Here is a 16,351-nt window from a genome sequence, read left to right as displayed (position 1 = left end):
GTGCAGCTGGCAACATTAATATGGAAAGAAAAAGAAAAATCACATGTATGCTGAAATTGGAGAACCCTGGCTGGAAGGAGTTTGAGATGTATGTCTTATGAAGCACCAAGCCATTGTGGCCTAGTGGTTAAATGCGCAACCTTAAACTGTGGCAGACCAGGATTCAAGGCTGTATGTTTTTTTAAAAACAAATTTAATGTAATTAAAAGAAAAGCAACGCAACTCGGAGGTGTTGAGGTTTGTTGCAGTGCAGACCTGTAACCTTATTTGGCATGAGGGGGCGTTTAGACATGGCTGCAATGTCAGCCACATCCAAACCCCATGCACCAAAAGAACAGCGCCGGAATGGCTTTCGCATAGAAAAGGTTGCACCGAAATGGGTGATGCAGCAGAATGGCCACGTCAAATCGGCCCACGCCAAAATGATGGCGCCAAAAAGGGGTGTACCGCTTGGAGCACGCTGCTTAACCAAAGTGTATGCTCCATGGCAAACAATGTAATCTCACTGCTCATTGCCTAAAAACATTGTAAATTCTCAAAGCCTGAAATTCGAAGGCCATGGCTAGTGGTCTGGTAGCGTTTTAAAATGCACATTGGGCATCATTTATAAGTTAGCTCATGAAAACGTTGATTACCTTGATAACAATTTCGGCCGTGGACTTGGCCATGACAAAGGCTGGGGTCACTGGCCAGCACCAAAGGCCATAGCTAGTGGTGGTTAAGTATTCAAAAATACCAATGTGCATGGTTAAAAGCCATGGCAAGTAGCCAACCACTGTTTTAAAATATACAGTGGGCAACATTGAAAGCTGTAGTCAGTGGCCATGGCTAAAGCCCATTGCTAGTGCCCATTAATATGTCAGAATATACAGTCGGCACAGCCAAAGGCTGTGGTCACTGGCTAGCATTGTGTTGAAAACCATGGCTAGAGGCTGGTTAGTGTGTATAATATACATTGGGCACGGTCGAAGGCCATAGCTAATGGCTGGTTAGTGTATATAATATACAGTGGGCACGTTTGAAGGCCATAGCTAGTGGCGGGTTAGTGTTGTGTAATACACAGTAGGCACGCGCGAAGGCCATTGCTTATTGCATTTTGTTATTTTAAAATGTACTCTAGACATAGCCAAAATATATACAGACTGCTGAAGGTCAAAGGCAATGGCTAGTGGCCCATTTATATGTTAGAACATATAGTGGGAACAGTCAAAGATTGTGTACAGTAATGTGCTAAAGTCCATGACTAGTGCTTGTTCAGTGTAAATAATATACAGTAGACACTGTTGAAAGCTGCATGTGTTAAAATATGTTTGGCCATGCACACTGACCATGGCTAAAGCCTATGCTTAATGCCACTTACTGTTGTAATGTAATTAGTGATAACCTTGTGGTCATAGTCTGTGCAACAGGGGGCGCGAAGGTAAGGTGGCTTTAGCTGAGGGGTTCATTGCATTAAGTTCTCACCTTAACATCCCTGCAACTAAAGTTCTTTCCTTGAATTTCAAGGGTATTGTTACAATGTATTGCTCACCTTAACATCCCTGCAACTAAAGTTCTTTTCATTGCTTGTGTAGTATATTAAATTAAATGTTAAAAATACAAACAATTACACTAAGCAAAACACTTTATAACACTGTATTATGTTCACAAAGATAAATAAAAGACAATTTGCCAAGGGCTTTTAAAATACTTACATGTATGTGTACTGCTCATGCATAGTTATTAAAATGTTACACTGTCACTATATATAAATATACATATTTACAATACAAGTGTCCATACAAATGCATATATATATATATATTTTAAAATGTTGCAGCCGCGTCTACCAAGTATATATATGCGCTGCACACAGCAAAGACTGGATAAAGGGGGAAAACCTGCGTGTACAAAATGAGCCAATAGAACATAGACATCCATCTTCACGCATAATATATCAACCAATCAAACCGCAAGATGCGGTTCCACGCTTACATGTCACTTCTAAACACGTCAACAAACTATCCTATCAGACGCCAATACATATCGACACGAGTACCCTTGTGCCATTCGATGCAACCCGCGTGTAATGCATCAGCCAATCACAACACGCGCTGAGACTCTGCGTCCGCACGTGGGCTTTATACGTATCAATGAACCAACTAATTACACCTTGAGCTCTATCGAAGCGGCTACGCCCATGCCGTATGACAACACCCGCGCATACATGTCTGTCCAATAAGATGGTGCAGCAGTCTGTAGCTGCGAATAATCACCACACCAACAAAAAAATAACTACATTAATCATTGCTTTTTGTAATTGCCAGATTAGTGTAAAGGTTTCTGAGTAATTGCAAGCACTTTTGGCACTGTACTCTTAACTCTTCATACTTTTCACACAATTTTCCTATACTCCTATTTTCCTTTGTCTTGTGATTTGTTTGGCTTGCCTATTTTTTCCTTTAGTTTATTGTTTTCATTTTATTTTTTTATTTTTTATTTTTTTGCAGCATTGTCTTTCTCGTGTTGTCATCTTTATTCTTTTATATTTTCCTCCCAGGTTGGACATACCAACATGTCTGTCCACGAGAATAGGAACAGTGAGCACATGTCTGACTAGGAGAATAGGAGCAGTGATGATGATATCATCAATTGGGTTCCGAATCCTTCAACACCAAGGAAGAGGCAAACTGGTATGAAAATAACTGCAGACAGTTGGCGCTTCTTCAAAGTAAATGAACACTGTTCGCGAAAAGACACAGAGGGTGCACTGTGCACCTTTTCTAACAAAACTCAACGCCATAGACCTTCCGATACCCCATCTCAAAGTCTAGGGACATCGGTAATGATAAACCATCTGATGCGAGTCCACTCGGATTACGTCGACGATGATTACCGGAAAGCCCATCAAGACCACAAAAGAAAGATGCACGAGGCCCGTTACTTGCACAGACGAACATCAGCAGCACCTGCAGAACCTGCCTCAACCAGTGCATCACCAATGCCAACTGGAAATGCACCGTTTACATCAGCAGTGGTATTCACAACACTGACTCCTATTTTACAGATACCCGATCTAAGTATGATGAAAGTCATGTGTAAAAGATGCTGCGAATGGGTAGTCCAGGCAGATGCCACAATCGAGCAATGGCTGAAGATAATAGCCCAACATCAGTCTACCTGTCGTGCTTAGTTTTTTTTAAGTGGCAATTTGTTTCCCCCATTTTTTCTTTAAAAAACACAAAAAATATATGTTGGATTCTATTTTAATTCCCTTTGTTATATGTTTCATCCTTATGTATTTTCCTCCCCTATTCGACCCCCCCTTTTTCTATTCCCCAAAACTGTCCTTTCAAGGGCTACCTTTTATATTACAAAAATAGATAAAATTGAACACAGACTGCAAAAATATATTGCAATATCTATTGCAACGTAATTTTTGCAGTTCCAGAACTCAAAATGGCAATTTCTTGCCTGTAGCTGCGGTTAATAGAGGCGTTTATGCACAGGAAAAAGCACTTCAGCCGTTGTTCACCTTGGCCGCCTAAAAGCACTCCCGCTATTCATTGGCTAATTCCGTAGCTGCGGCTAGACATTTTGTTTAAAATAAAAATTGTTTGTTCCCATATGTACATTAAAAATATATATTTATCAAATTCGTACCAAATACCTTAATAGATGCTGGACTCTTTCTTTCATATTTGATCTGTAAAAGAAAATGAAATATACTTCATATTAATATTAAATGCCATTTACAACGGACACGATCACCACCAGAGTTTTCATGTAGTGACGCAAAATAAATGCAAAATTATTTATATTTTTTTCTCATAATGATACTAAAAGAATACAGATTGCATTTCAAGTACACAACCATTACCGAATTGCATTAATTAATCATTCTGTAGATGATTAAAAAACTTCGCATTGGAGAAAAAACACTCCGTTCTGCTATTTTAAATATTCAACATTTGAGTTATTATGAACTAGTTTTTGCTTCAGAAAATTCGAAAAAGAATTGCCTACAACATTCATAGTTAGTACACTAATAAATGTATTTAAGTACAATGCACAAATGTTACAAAACTATATAAACATTACTTTATGCTACATTTTGCAGATTAGTTTATGCCACCTTCACCAGGAAACCAAGACATATAGCATAACCATGTCTTCAGTTTTACAAAGAAATGAAGACATGCCAACACTGTAACATTCTTTCGAGTGTTCATCTTTTTAAATTATAGTCATACCTATATTATAAAGTAGACAATACAAACTGTTATGAATAAAGATATTAATACTTAGCAAAAACAACACTAATAACTTAACAAATGTAATTTCCATACTTCTTAAATAATCTGTGCGTGTCCTTTGTTTGGCCATCTACCTACCTAAGAAGTTCATGATGACATTTCATATTATACACGCTTTATTTTCAAAAACTGTAAAACTACAAATTGTTATATAAACTTGTTTTAGTGCTAATACTGCTACACAGTGTTAAAAACCTTTTTTTACTACACCATAATGTATTCTAACTTATAAAAATTATATCAACATTAGTATTTCTTAACTTCTTTTATAATTTGGTGTGTGTCCTTTTTCTGGCCACCTACACACCTTAGAAACTAATCACAATAATCGTAAACCTACTGTAGAAAATTAAGAACATACTTGATTTAATGACTGAATAGATAATCCGACTTTTCTAAAAACTCCACACTGCACATAGAACATATTTCTACATTTAACAAACTAACCTGTTTAGTAAGTTATTTTGATTATGTATTTTAATAGCACTTTACATTGTTGTATCTACAACCTACTGTTTACTTGTTTCATATGTAAACAGTCATCAGCCTCTACACTCCTTCACACTCAAAATAATGTACATGGAACCATTTTTGTAACATATCACTCATAGGAAACACTTGTGCATATTAAAATACACAGTGTTTTACACAATAAATCAAAACTGGAAGCCAGCCAGATGCTATTATCTCTTCCAAGTTATATAATCTTCACAATATTACCTCTACATTTATTTAGAACTGTTTAAAAAAAACATCCTAGTAACAATCCATATCCTACTTTTCATAAAACACTTATTAGCCTATTTTTGTATTTCAAATTTTTATTTTGCATGTTTATATTTACAAAGAACATTGCACATATATTTTAAACTTTGCTTCTAACAACATAAAGTAAGCAGTCTTTAAACCCTTTGGCAATCTAGCTTGATGTGCGACTAGAGAGTCATAACAAACAAGCCAATCTACTTCTGTACGCACCCATGTCATGAAATGTCCAGATTCAATGGATGCCCCCTCATAATTGCACATATTTTAAAAGGTTTCTTACTAACAGTAACTTGACTATTTACAAAGTTCATTATTGATGTATTAATTTTCCTACCATCTTCATTGTATCTTTGAAACATAATCAATACATACTTATTAAAAACTAGATTTTTCATTGTTGATTGTAACTTACAACCACAGTCACTGCATTGCATGTCATGGAATGCTTTAGTTAAAAGATAAGAAAATGTTACACTTTTCCGATCAGGCACATGCAGATACACATATCCTTCACAGAGATCTGGAGTAGAATAACCTTTCTTACATTTTGAACACATGATTCCACTTGTAACTAATTCCTACATACCTATCTACATTAACAGTTTCCTTCACTAGCAACTCAAAGACAGTATTTAAAAATTCTTAACTATCTTCCTGTGTATGTTGAGAAAATTGTTGATTTCCACTTGCAACAGCTACTACATTTCGGATTGACATTGCTGAATATAAACTGTGTGGATTTTCATCTATAGATGTTTTAAGAGTTGAATGTTCCACACACACACTGGTCTGCTGTGGTGAAAGCTATTTTTTGCATCAGTGGAGTCATTTGAAACAACATACACAAACTGCATTTCAATAGCATTCAACTCCTTTTCGATTACTAAACCTGCAATGAAAGTATGTTAGAGTTGAACAACTCTCCAACGCTGCTAAATTTGGTTATTTTACAGTCTTACAAGAACTGATTTCATTTGAACGTGCTTTCACTGACTCCTTAAATTTCCTGGATGAGTGATTCGCAGGTACAGGTATAAGGTTCAGGTGAGGAGCATACATTGCACACAACCTATTTTATTCTTCAATTCAAGAAATGTCAGCTGTCACTTTCCTTTCATCAAAGTTTATTAAAAACAAACCTATATTTTTCACACGTGACAAAGCTACATATGACATTCCTTCTTTAAACACTGTCTGACCAATGTCAATAAGTGCTGCTTCTAAAGTCAAACCTTGTGATTTATGAACAGTTATTGCATATGCAGTACACAATGAAAATTGTGATTTTTTCACAAAGGTATCCTTAAAAAGCATGAAACGTGCAGAGCTCCGACAAATCAAGCTTGTTCCTTCTACACGATCAAACTTAACTTCAACATGCTCAATATTTGTACTGTGAGGAAAACTGTGAAATGCACTCAGTCTTCCCATTGCTCCATTCACTAGACCAATTTCTGCATTCAAGTTCCTCTTTAACATAACTCGTGCATTGATGCATAGTTTTAAAACTCCTTCCAGGGCTTCTGTTTAAGAAATTGAATTCTCTAATTGAACTAATCAAGCTTCTGCTCTTTTATCCAAATCTAAAGGCATAACATGACCATCTAAAACATCACATGATTTTATGTACACAATATTTTGATTCTCTAGCAATAGTATTGTAGAGTTAAACTTGTTACACTCTGCGAGTGTGTACATCAAAGCAACACAAGAAATGTTTTTTTCCTTAAGAGTCAACATGACCTCAGATAACCTGCAATCTGCATGAAACATATTAGAAATCAGTCTTCCTTTCAAAACTGCTTTTAAATCTTCCTCAAGAATTCCTATATGGATCTTATTAAGCATTTCTGCATACTCTAAGTCTACCGATTGCCTCATATTAATGGTAAGTACTTGGAATTCAAAACAACTCCAAAGATTAAAATGAGCAATACTTCCTATGCCTTTTGAGCATCGTTAGATTGCAGCATTCTGAAAACTGTTTGACCTTTCACAGGATTTCAATTGTAACAAGTCTCCAAAAACAAGTGCATGTTTACCTCCAAACAAAATGTTGTAGTCAGTTTTCAAAACCTCTTGCATGTGTAAGTGAATGAAAGCTAGCATCAAATTATATACCATACTTACTTCATCTACAATCAAGGTATTTCATTTTCTATGAATGTTTCCTACTTCTTGTGCTGTGCTTGATATAAGTTTCTGATACTCTAGTTTGTTGTCATGCTCCACTGGTAACATCAACAGTCGATGTAAAGTAACACTTCTTACATTGAATGCTGCTAAACATGTTGGAGCAGTTACAATTCATGTAAAGAGCAATTCATTTAATTTTGGATCATAGCTCTTATTGCATTAATTAAAAAAGATTGGCCTGTTCCTGCTTGTCCAATAACATACAACAATAAAGGTTTGTATTGCACACAAGAGCATTTACGCTCGTCATGCAGTAAACCATGTAAGAATCTATCTTTAATGTTATTATACATTTCTTTTTGCTCTATATTAAGTTTACTAACCATTTCATCACAATTCACATCTGCAACTTTACTTTGTTGCTGTTACGCTCACCTGGTCTCTGCAGAGGCGTTGGGGCACAGTTGCAGCCCTCCCGGGTGTGAGGTCGCTCGGGTCTGACTTCGCCCTCTGCGCTTATGTGGTGACTGGTGGTAATAGGTGATGCTGCTCGGGACTGCTCCTGCGTGGAGAATAGGGGGCGTGAGTATTCCAGCTTGTGCGCCTGATCCACTTCCAGACCCCTTCTCCCAAACCGTGGTACTCGTGGGATGCGCTGTCCCTGGAAAGCTCACCTGTTGATTAGTTTTGGCGAGCACTCTGTCCAGCTGCTCCTGCCAGGGGTGCTTGTATGATCTGGACCGAGTTCCTTCACTGGTCCCTTGCATGTGGTAGTCCAGTCCTGCTGTGACTAAGCCACTATACTTCAGGTACGTGTTCCTGTTTGCCTTTGTCTTTCCTCGTCTGTTTTTGCTGTATTGTAAAGTTTGTTGTCTTGTATTGCTGCCCGTTCTACTTTTGATGTTTGCTCTTTTGTTTTCTTCCCTTGCAGGTGATGTTGCCGGCCTGGCAGGAGCTCGAGGCGGCAGCCCGAGGGAATGAGGAATGAAGCTGCAGCGGTACAGTAGCTGGTAAATTGTTAACTGGGAGGCGCGCAGGGTTCAAATGTGGGCGGCCCTAGGTCAGATGTTCTAACCTTGTCTTTCTTCTTCTTCAGAGTTCGTGGATGCGGAGTACGGTGCTGCGGCGTGGGGATCAAGATCACTGGATGTCAGGAGATGAGTCTGCAGATGAAGCGATGAAGCACCGGTTTCCTGGAGGTGAGTATGCAGTATAACCCTGGTTTCAAAGTTAGTAAACTGGTCCAAGCGGCGGTGAGCGTCACGTTGCATGCAAGTGCACAATAATGCAAAGCACCGGCCTTAAGGATGGAGCAGATTATATAGCTGAGCTTCTGAAGCAACGCCCACCAGGTTCAGCCTGCCTGCCACACCCTGGCACACCCGAGTCAGCACATGAAGACCAGGCCTAGGGAGCCACACCCGATGAGTCAGCACACAAGGATGTTCTCTGGAATAAAGGCTTTCAGCTCCTGGAAAGTCCTTGTAAAGTAAAAGCATTCCTGCACTGAAATAAAGCAAAATCACTCCTGCACTGAAATAAAGTGTTCCTGCTCACATCTCTATATGAGCCTGGCACCAAAGGCACCAGGACTGAGTCCAGCCAGGGCCCCTGTATTCATGGGTCCCAAAGGGACATACGTGAGTCAAGTGACCCATTGCCCCCATCACTAGATGGTGTGGTTTTTGTGTTCTGGGGCCTGTGGCCATGACAGTTGCATTGCAATTTCCACTTCATCCATAGCAAGCTCAACATCAGTTTGAATAATTGGCTCACCAAGTGCATTTTGACTTCCTGCTGCAGATTCTTGACTGCCTTCAGGAGTCTTTTGCCAATTCAGCTACCAAAGTTCCTTGACCTAGTTCTTTTTTCAGTAACTCCAAGTACTGTTCAAATTGTGGATATGTAATTAAACATTTATTTGCAAAAAACACTCTCTGCAGGCCAAGTGAAAAACAACTGCAAAAGATAGAAATAAAATAATTCCTTTTTCTCTGCAGTTTGGCAAGAAAGTTTCATGTGGTTAATGAGACTTGGATTTTCATGTCTCACTAGACAACCACTACGTCCATGTACTTTATTTATACCATCCTCTGTCACTGTCACTATTTGGTTCAATATTTCGATATGAGTAGCATTGGGCTACTTCATATAAACAAAGTTCCTCCAACATTTTACATCGATTTAGATAATATGTATCAATCAAATTAGTTTTCAAAATCTCTTTACTGTCAGGTTCTGCTGCAGCTTACTGCTCAATTTCAGTCAAAGGCTTCAATACCAGATTTCTACTACTAGCTGGTCCAAGACTTAACCAAACTACATTAATGCTATGGCCATATAGAGGTAAACTAGTAAGCCAATCTGCAGCTTCATAGCTACCACACTCTCTATGTGAAAGCATCTTCAAACCAACACTTAAAAGTTTCTGACCAAGAGTTTTATCTGATGATAAATCTGCCCATACTTCAGCTGCATTGCTCTTCTCTGCTTTTGCCACGTAGGCTGTAACATAACAAGCAACAACTGTTGAATCATCAGCAATAAACTGTACATCAGTATTTGCATTCCACAGCTGGGAATGCAAATACTGATGTACAGTTTATTGCTGATGATTCAACAGTTGTTGCTTGTTATGTTACAGCCTACGTGGCAAAAGCAGAGAAGAGCAATGCAGCTGAAGTATGGGCAGATTTATCATCAGATAAAACTCTTGGTCAGAAACTTTTAAGTGTTGGTTTGAAGATGCTTTCACATAGAGAGTGTGGTAGCTATGAAGCTGCAGATTGGCTTACTAGTTTACCTCTATATGGCCATAGCATTAATGTAGTTTGGTTAAGTCTTGGACCAGCTAGTAGTAGAAATCTGGTATTGAAGCCTTTGACTGAAATTGAGCAGTAAGCTGCAGCAGAACCTGACAGTAAAGAGATTTTGAAAACTAATTTGATTGATACATATTATCTAAATCGATGTAAAATGTTGGAGGAACTTTGTTTATATGAAGTAGCCCAATGCTACTCATATCGAAATATTGAACCAAATAGTGACAGTGACAGAGGATGGTATAAATAAAGTACATGGACGTAGTGGTTGTCTAGTGAGACATGAAAATCCAAGTCTCATTAACCACATGAAACTTTCTTGCCAAACTGCAGAGAAAAAGGAATTATTTTATTTCTATCTTTTGCAGTTGTTTTTCACTTGGCCTGCAGAGAGTGTTTTTTGCAAATAAATGTTTAATTACATATCCACAATTTGAACAGTACTTGGAGTTACTGAAAAAAGAACTAGGTCAAGGAACTTTGGTAGCTGAATTGGCAAAAGACTCCTGAAGGCAGTCAAGAATCTGCAGCAGGAAGTCAAAATGCACTTGGTGAGCCAATTATTCAAACTGATGTTGAGCTTGCTATGGATGAAGTGGAAATTGCAATGCAACTGTCATGGCCACAGGCCCCAGAACACAAAAACCACACCATCTAGTGATGGGGGCAATGGGTCACTTGACTCACGTATGTCCCTTTGGGACCCATGAATACAGGGGCCCTGGCTGGACTCAGTCCTGGTGCCTTTGGTGCCAGGCTCATATAGAGATGTGAGCAGGAACACTTTATTTCAGTGCAGGAGTGATTTTGCTTTATTTCAGTGCAGGAATGCTTTTACTTTACAAGGACTTTCCAGGAGCTGAAAGCCTTTATTCCAGAGAACATCCTTGTGTGCTGACTCATCGGGTGTGGCTCCCTAGGCCTGGTCTTCATGTGCTGACTCGGGTGTGCCAGGGTGTGGCAGGCAGGCTGAACCTGGTGGGCGTTGCTTCAGAAGCTCAGCTATATAATCTGCTCCATCCTTAAGGCCGGTGCTTTGCATTATTGTGCACTTGCATGCAACGTGACGCTCACCGCCGCTTGGACCAGTTTACTAACTTTGAAACCAGGGTTATACTGCATACTCACCTCCAGGAAACCGGTGCTTCATCGCTTCATCTGCAGACTCATCTCCTGACATCCAGTGATCTTGATCCCCACGCCGCAGCACCGTACTCCGCATCCACGAACTCTGAAGAAGAAGAAAGACAAGGTTAGAACATCTGACCTAGGGCCGCCCACATTTGAACCCTGCGCGCCTCCCAGTTAACAATTTACCAGCTACTGTACCGCTGCAGCTTCATTCCTCATTCCCTCGGGCTGCCGCCTCGAGCTCCTGCCAGGCCGGCAACATCACCTGCAAGGGAAGAAAACAAAAGAGCAAACATCAAAAGTAGAACGGGCAGCAATACAAGACAACAAACTTTACAATACAGCAAAAACAGACGAGGAAAGACAAAGGCAAACAGGAACACGTACCTGAAGTATAGTGGCTTAGTCACAGCAGGACTGGACTACCACATGCAAGGGACCAGTGAAGGAACTCGGTCCAGATCATACAAGCACCCCTGGCAGGAGCAGCTGGACAGAGTGCTCGCCAAAACTAATCAACAGGTGAGCTTTCCAGGGACAGCGCATCCCACGAGTACCACGGTTTGGGAGAAGGGGTCTGGAAGTGGATCAGGCGCACAAGCTGGAATACTCACGCCCCCTATTCTCCACGCAGGAGCAGCCCCGAGCAGCATCACCTATTACCACCAGTCACCACATAAGCGCAGAGGGCGAAGTCAGACCCGAGCGACCTCACACCCGGGAGGGCTGCAACTGTGCCCCAACGCCTCTGCAGAGACCAGGTGAGCGTAACAGCAACAAAGTAAAGTTGCAGATGTGAATTGTGATGAAATGGTTAGTAAACTTAATATAGAGCAAAAAGAAATGTATAATAACATTAAAGATAGATTCTTACATGGTTTACTGCATGACGAGCGTAAATGCTCTTGTGTGCAATACAAACCTTTATTGTTGTATGTTATTGGACAAGCAGGAACAGGCCAATCTTTTTTAATTAATGCAATAAGAGCTATGATCCAAAATTAAATGAATTGCTCTTTACATGAATTGTAACTGCTCCAACATGTTTAGCAGCATTCAATGTAAGAAGTGTTACTTTACATCGACTGTTGATGTTACCAGTGGAGCATGACAACAAACTAGAGTATCAGAAACTTATATCAAGCACAGCACAAGAAGTAGGAAACATTCATAGAAAATGAAATACCTTGATTGTAGATGAAGTAAGTATGGTATATAATTTGATGCTAGCTTTCATTCACTTACACATGCAAGAGGTTTTGAAAACTGACTACAACATTTTGTTTGGAGGTAAACATGCACTTGTTTTTGGAGACTTGTTACAATTGAAATCCTGTGAAAGGTCAAACAGTTTTCAGAATGCTGCAATCTAACGATGCTCAAAAGGCATAGGAAGTATTGCTCATTTTAATCTTTGGAGTTGTTTTGAATTCCAAGTACTTACCATTAATATGAGGCAATCGGTAGACTTAGAGTATGCAGAAATGCTTAATAAGATCCATATAGGAATTCTTGAGGAAGATTTAAAAGCAGTTTTGAAAGGAAGACTGATTTCTAATATGTTTCATGCAGATTGCAGGTTATCTGAGGTCATGTTGACTCTTAAGGAAAAAAACATTTCTTGTGTTGCTTTGATGTACACACTCGCAGAGTGTAACAAGTTTAACTCTACAATACTATTGCTAGAGAATCAAAATATTGTGTACATAAAATCATGTGATGTTTTAGATGGTCATGTTATGCCTTTAGATTTGGATAAAAGAGCAGAAGCTTGATTAGTTCAATTAGAGAATTCAATTTCTTAAACAGAAGCCCTGGAAGGAGTTTTAAAACTATGCATCAATGCACGAGTTATGTTAAAGAGGAACTTGAATGCAGAAATTGGTCTAGTGAATGGAGCAATGGGAAGACTGAGTGCATTTCACAGTTTTCCTCACAGTACAAATATTGAGCATGTTGAAGTTAAGTTTGATCGTGTAGAAGGAACAAGCTTGATTTGTCGGAGCTCTGCACGTTTCATGCTTTTTAAGGATACCTTTGTGAAAAAATCACAATTTTCATTGTGTACTGCATATGCAATAACTGTTCATAAATCACAAGGTTTGACTTTAGAAGCAGCACTTATTGACATTGGTCAGACAGTGTTTAAAGAAGGAATGTCATATGTAGCTTTGTCACGTGTGAAAAATATAGGTTTGTTTTTAATAAACTTTGATGAAAGGAAAGTGACAGCTGACATTTCTTGAATTGAAGAATAAAATAGGTTGTGTGCAATGTATGCTCCTCACCTGAACCTTATACCTGTACCTGCGAATCACTCATCCAGGAAATTTAAGGAGTCAGTGAAAGCACGTTCAAATGAAATCAGTTCTTGTAAGACTGTAAAATAACCAAATTTAGCAGCGTTGGAGAGTTGTTCAACTCTAACATACTTTCATTGCAGGTTTAGTAATCGAAAAGGAGTTGAATGCTATTGAAATGCAGTTTGTGTATGTTGTTTCAAATGACTCCACTGATGCAAAAAATAGCTTTCACCACAGCAGACCAGTGTGTGTGTGGAACATTCAACTCTTAAAACATCTATAGATGAAAATCCACACAGTTTATATTCAGCAATGTCAATCCGAAATGTAGTAGCTGTTGCAAGTGGAAATCAACAATTTTCTCAACATACACAGGAAGATAGTTAAGAATTTTTAAATACTGTCTTTGAGTTGCTAGTGAAGGAAACTGTTAATGTAGATAGGTATGTAGGAATTAGTTACAAGTGGAATCATGTGTTCAAAATGTAAGAAAGGTTATTCTACTCCAGATCTCTGTGAAGGATATGTGTATCTGCATGTGCCTGATCGGAAAAGTGTAACATTTTCTTATCTTTTAACTAAAGCATTCCATGACATGCAATGCAGTGACTGTGGTTGTAAGTTACAATCAACAATGAAAAATCTAGTTTTTAATAAGTATGTATTGATTATGTTTCAAAGATACAATGAAGATGGTAGGAAAATTAATACATCAATAATGAACTTTGTAAATAGTCAAGTTACTGTTAGTAAGAAACCTTTTAAAATATGTGCAATTATGAGGGGGCATCCATTGAATCTGGACATTTCATGACATGGGTGCGTACAGAAGTAGATTGGCTTGTTTGTTATGACTCTCTAGTCGCACATCAAGCTAGATTGCCAAAGGGTTTAAAGACTGCTTACTTTATGTTGTTAGAAGCAAAGTTTAAAATATATGTGCAATGTTCTTTGTAAATATAAACATGCAAAATAAAAATTTGAAATACAAAAATAGGCTAATAAGTGTTTTATGAAAAGTAGGATATGGATTGTTACTAGGATGTTTTTTTTAAACAGTTCTAAATAAATGTAGAGGTAATATTGTGAAGATTATATAACTTGGAAGAGATAATAGCATCTGGCTGGCTTCCAGTTTTGATTTATTGTGTAAAACACTGTGTATTTTAATATGCACAAGTGTTTCCTATGAGTGATATGTTACAAAAATGGTTCCATGTACATTATTTTGAGTGTGAAGGAGTGTAGAGGCTGATGACTGTTTACATATGAAACAAGTAAACAGTAGGTTGTAGATACAACAATGTAAAGTGCTATTAAAATACATAATCAAAATAACTTACTAAACAGGTTAGTTTGTTAAATGTAGAAATATGTTCTATGTGCAGTGTGGAGTTTTTAGAAAAGTCGGATTATCTATTCAGTCATTAAATCAAGTATGTTCTTAATTTTCTACAGTAGGTTTACGATTATTGTGATTAGTTTCTAAGGTGTGTAGGTGGCCAGAAAAAGGACACACACCAAATTATAAAAGAAGTTAAGAAATACTAATGTTGATATAATTTTTATAAGTTAGAATACATTATGGTGTAGTAAAAAAAGGTTTTTAACACTGTGTAGCAGTATTAGCACTAAAACAAGTTTATATAACAATTTGTAGTTTTACAGTTTTTGAAAATAAAGCGTGTATAATATGAAATGTCATCATGAACTTCTTAGGTAGGTAGATGGCCAAACAAAGGACACGCACAGATTATTTAAGAAGTATGGAAATTACATTTGTTAAGTTATTAGTGTTGTTTTTGCTAAGTATTAATATCTTTATTCATAACAGTTTGTATTGTCTACTTTATAATATAGGTATGACTATAATTTAAAAAGATGAACACTCGAAAGAATGTTACAGTGTTGGCATGTCTTCATTTCTTTGTAAAACTGAAGACATGGTTATGCTATATGTCTTGGTTTCCTGGTGAAGGTGGCATAAACTAATCTGCAAAATGTAGCATAAAGTAATGTTTATATAGTTTTGTAACATTTGTGCATTGTACTTAAATACATTTATTAGTGTACTAACTATGAATGTTGTAGGCAATTCTTTTTCGAATTTTCTGAAGCAAAAACTAGTTCATAATAACTCAAATGTTGAATATTTAAAATAGCAGAACGGAGTGTTTTTTCTCCAATGCGAAGTTTTTTAATCATCTACAGAATGATTAATTAATGCAATTCGGTAATGGTTGTGTACTTGAAATGCAATCTGTATTCTTTTAGTATCATTATGAGAAAAAAATATAAATAATTTTGCATTTATTTTGCGTCACTACATGAAAACTCTGGTGGTGATCGTGTCCGTTGTAAATGGCATTTAATATTAATATGAAGTATATTTCATTTTCTTTTACAGATCAAATATGAAAGAAAGAGTCCAGCATCTATTAAGGTATTTGGTACGAATTTGATAAATATATATTTTTAATGTACATATGGGAACAAACAATTTTTATTTTAAACAAAATGTCTAGCCGCAGCTACGGAATTAGCCAATGAATAGCGGGAGTGCTTTTAGGCGGCCAAGGTGAACAACGGCTGAAGTGCTTTTTCCTGTGCATAAACGCCTCTATTAACCGCAGCTACAGGCAAGAAATTGCCATTTTGAGTTCTGGAACTGCAAAAATTACGTTGCAATAGATATTGCAATATATTTTTGCAGTCTGTGTTCAATTTTATCTATTTTTGTAATATAAAAGGTAGCCCTTGAAAGGACAGTTTTGGGGAATAGAAAAAGGGGGGGTCGAATAGGGGAGGAAAATACATAAGGATGAAACATATAACAAAGGGAATTAAAATAGAATCCAACATATATTTTTTGTGTTTTTTAAAGAAAAAATGGGGG

At 37.7% G+C, this 16,351-nt stretch overlaps 1 protein-coding gene across 1 annotated transcript in view; it reads right to left on the bottom strand.

Annotated features, from left to right (window-relative positions):
* LOC138447980 (cationic amino acid transporter 2-like) overlaps positions 1-16,351 on the bottom strand; it is a 167,335-nt gene that overhangs the window by 19,368 nt on the left and 131,616 nt on the right. The window contains exons 11-12 of the mRNA XM_069604507.1: positions 11,150-11,252; positions 9,452-9,704 (exon numbers count right to left, since the gene is read on the bottom strand). Of these exons, the coding sequence (XP_069460608.1) occupies positions 9,452-9,704; positions 11,150-11,252 (356 nt within the window). The remainder of the gene's footprint in view (positions 1-9,451; positions 9,705-11,149; positions 11,253-16,351) is intronic.

The sequence above is a fragment of the Ambystoma mexicanum genome, chromosome 3q (genome assembly GCF_040938575.1).
Source record: "Ambystoma mexicanum isolate Mex_15411 chromosome 3q, UKY_AmexF1_1, whole genome shotgun sequence".
Taxonomy (NCBI): domain Eukaryota; kingdom Metazoa; phylum Chordata; class Amphibia; order Caudata; family Ambystomatidae; genus Ambystoma; species Ambystoma mexicanum.
Note: the sequence above shows the minus strand (reverse complement) of the source record. Positions and strands in the feature narration are given on the sequence as shown.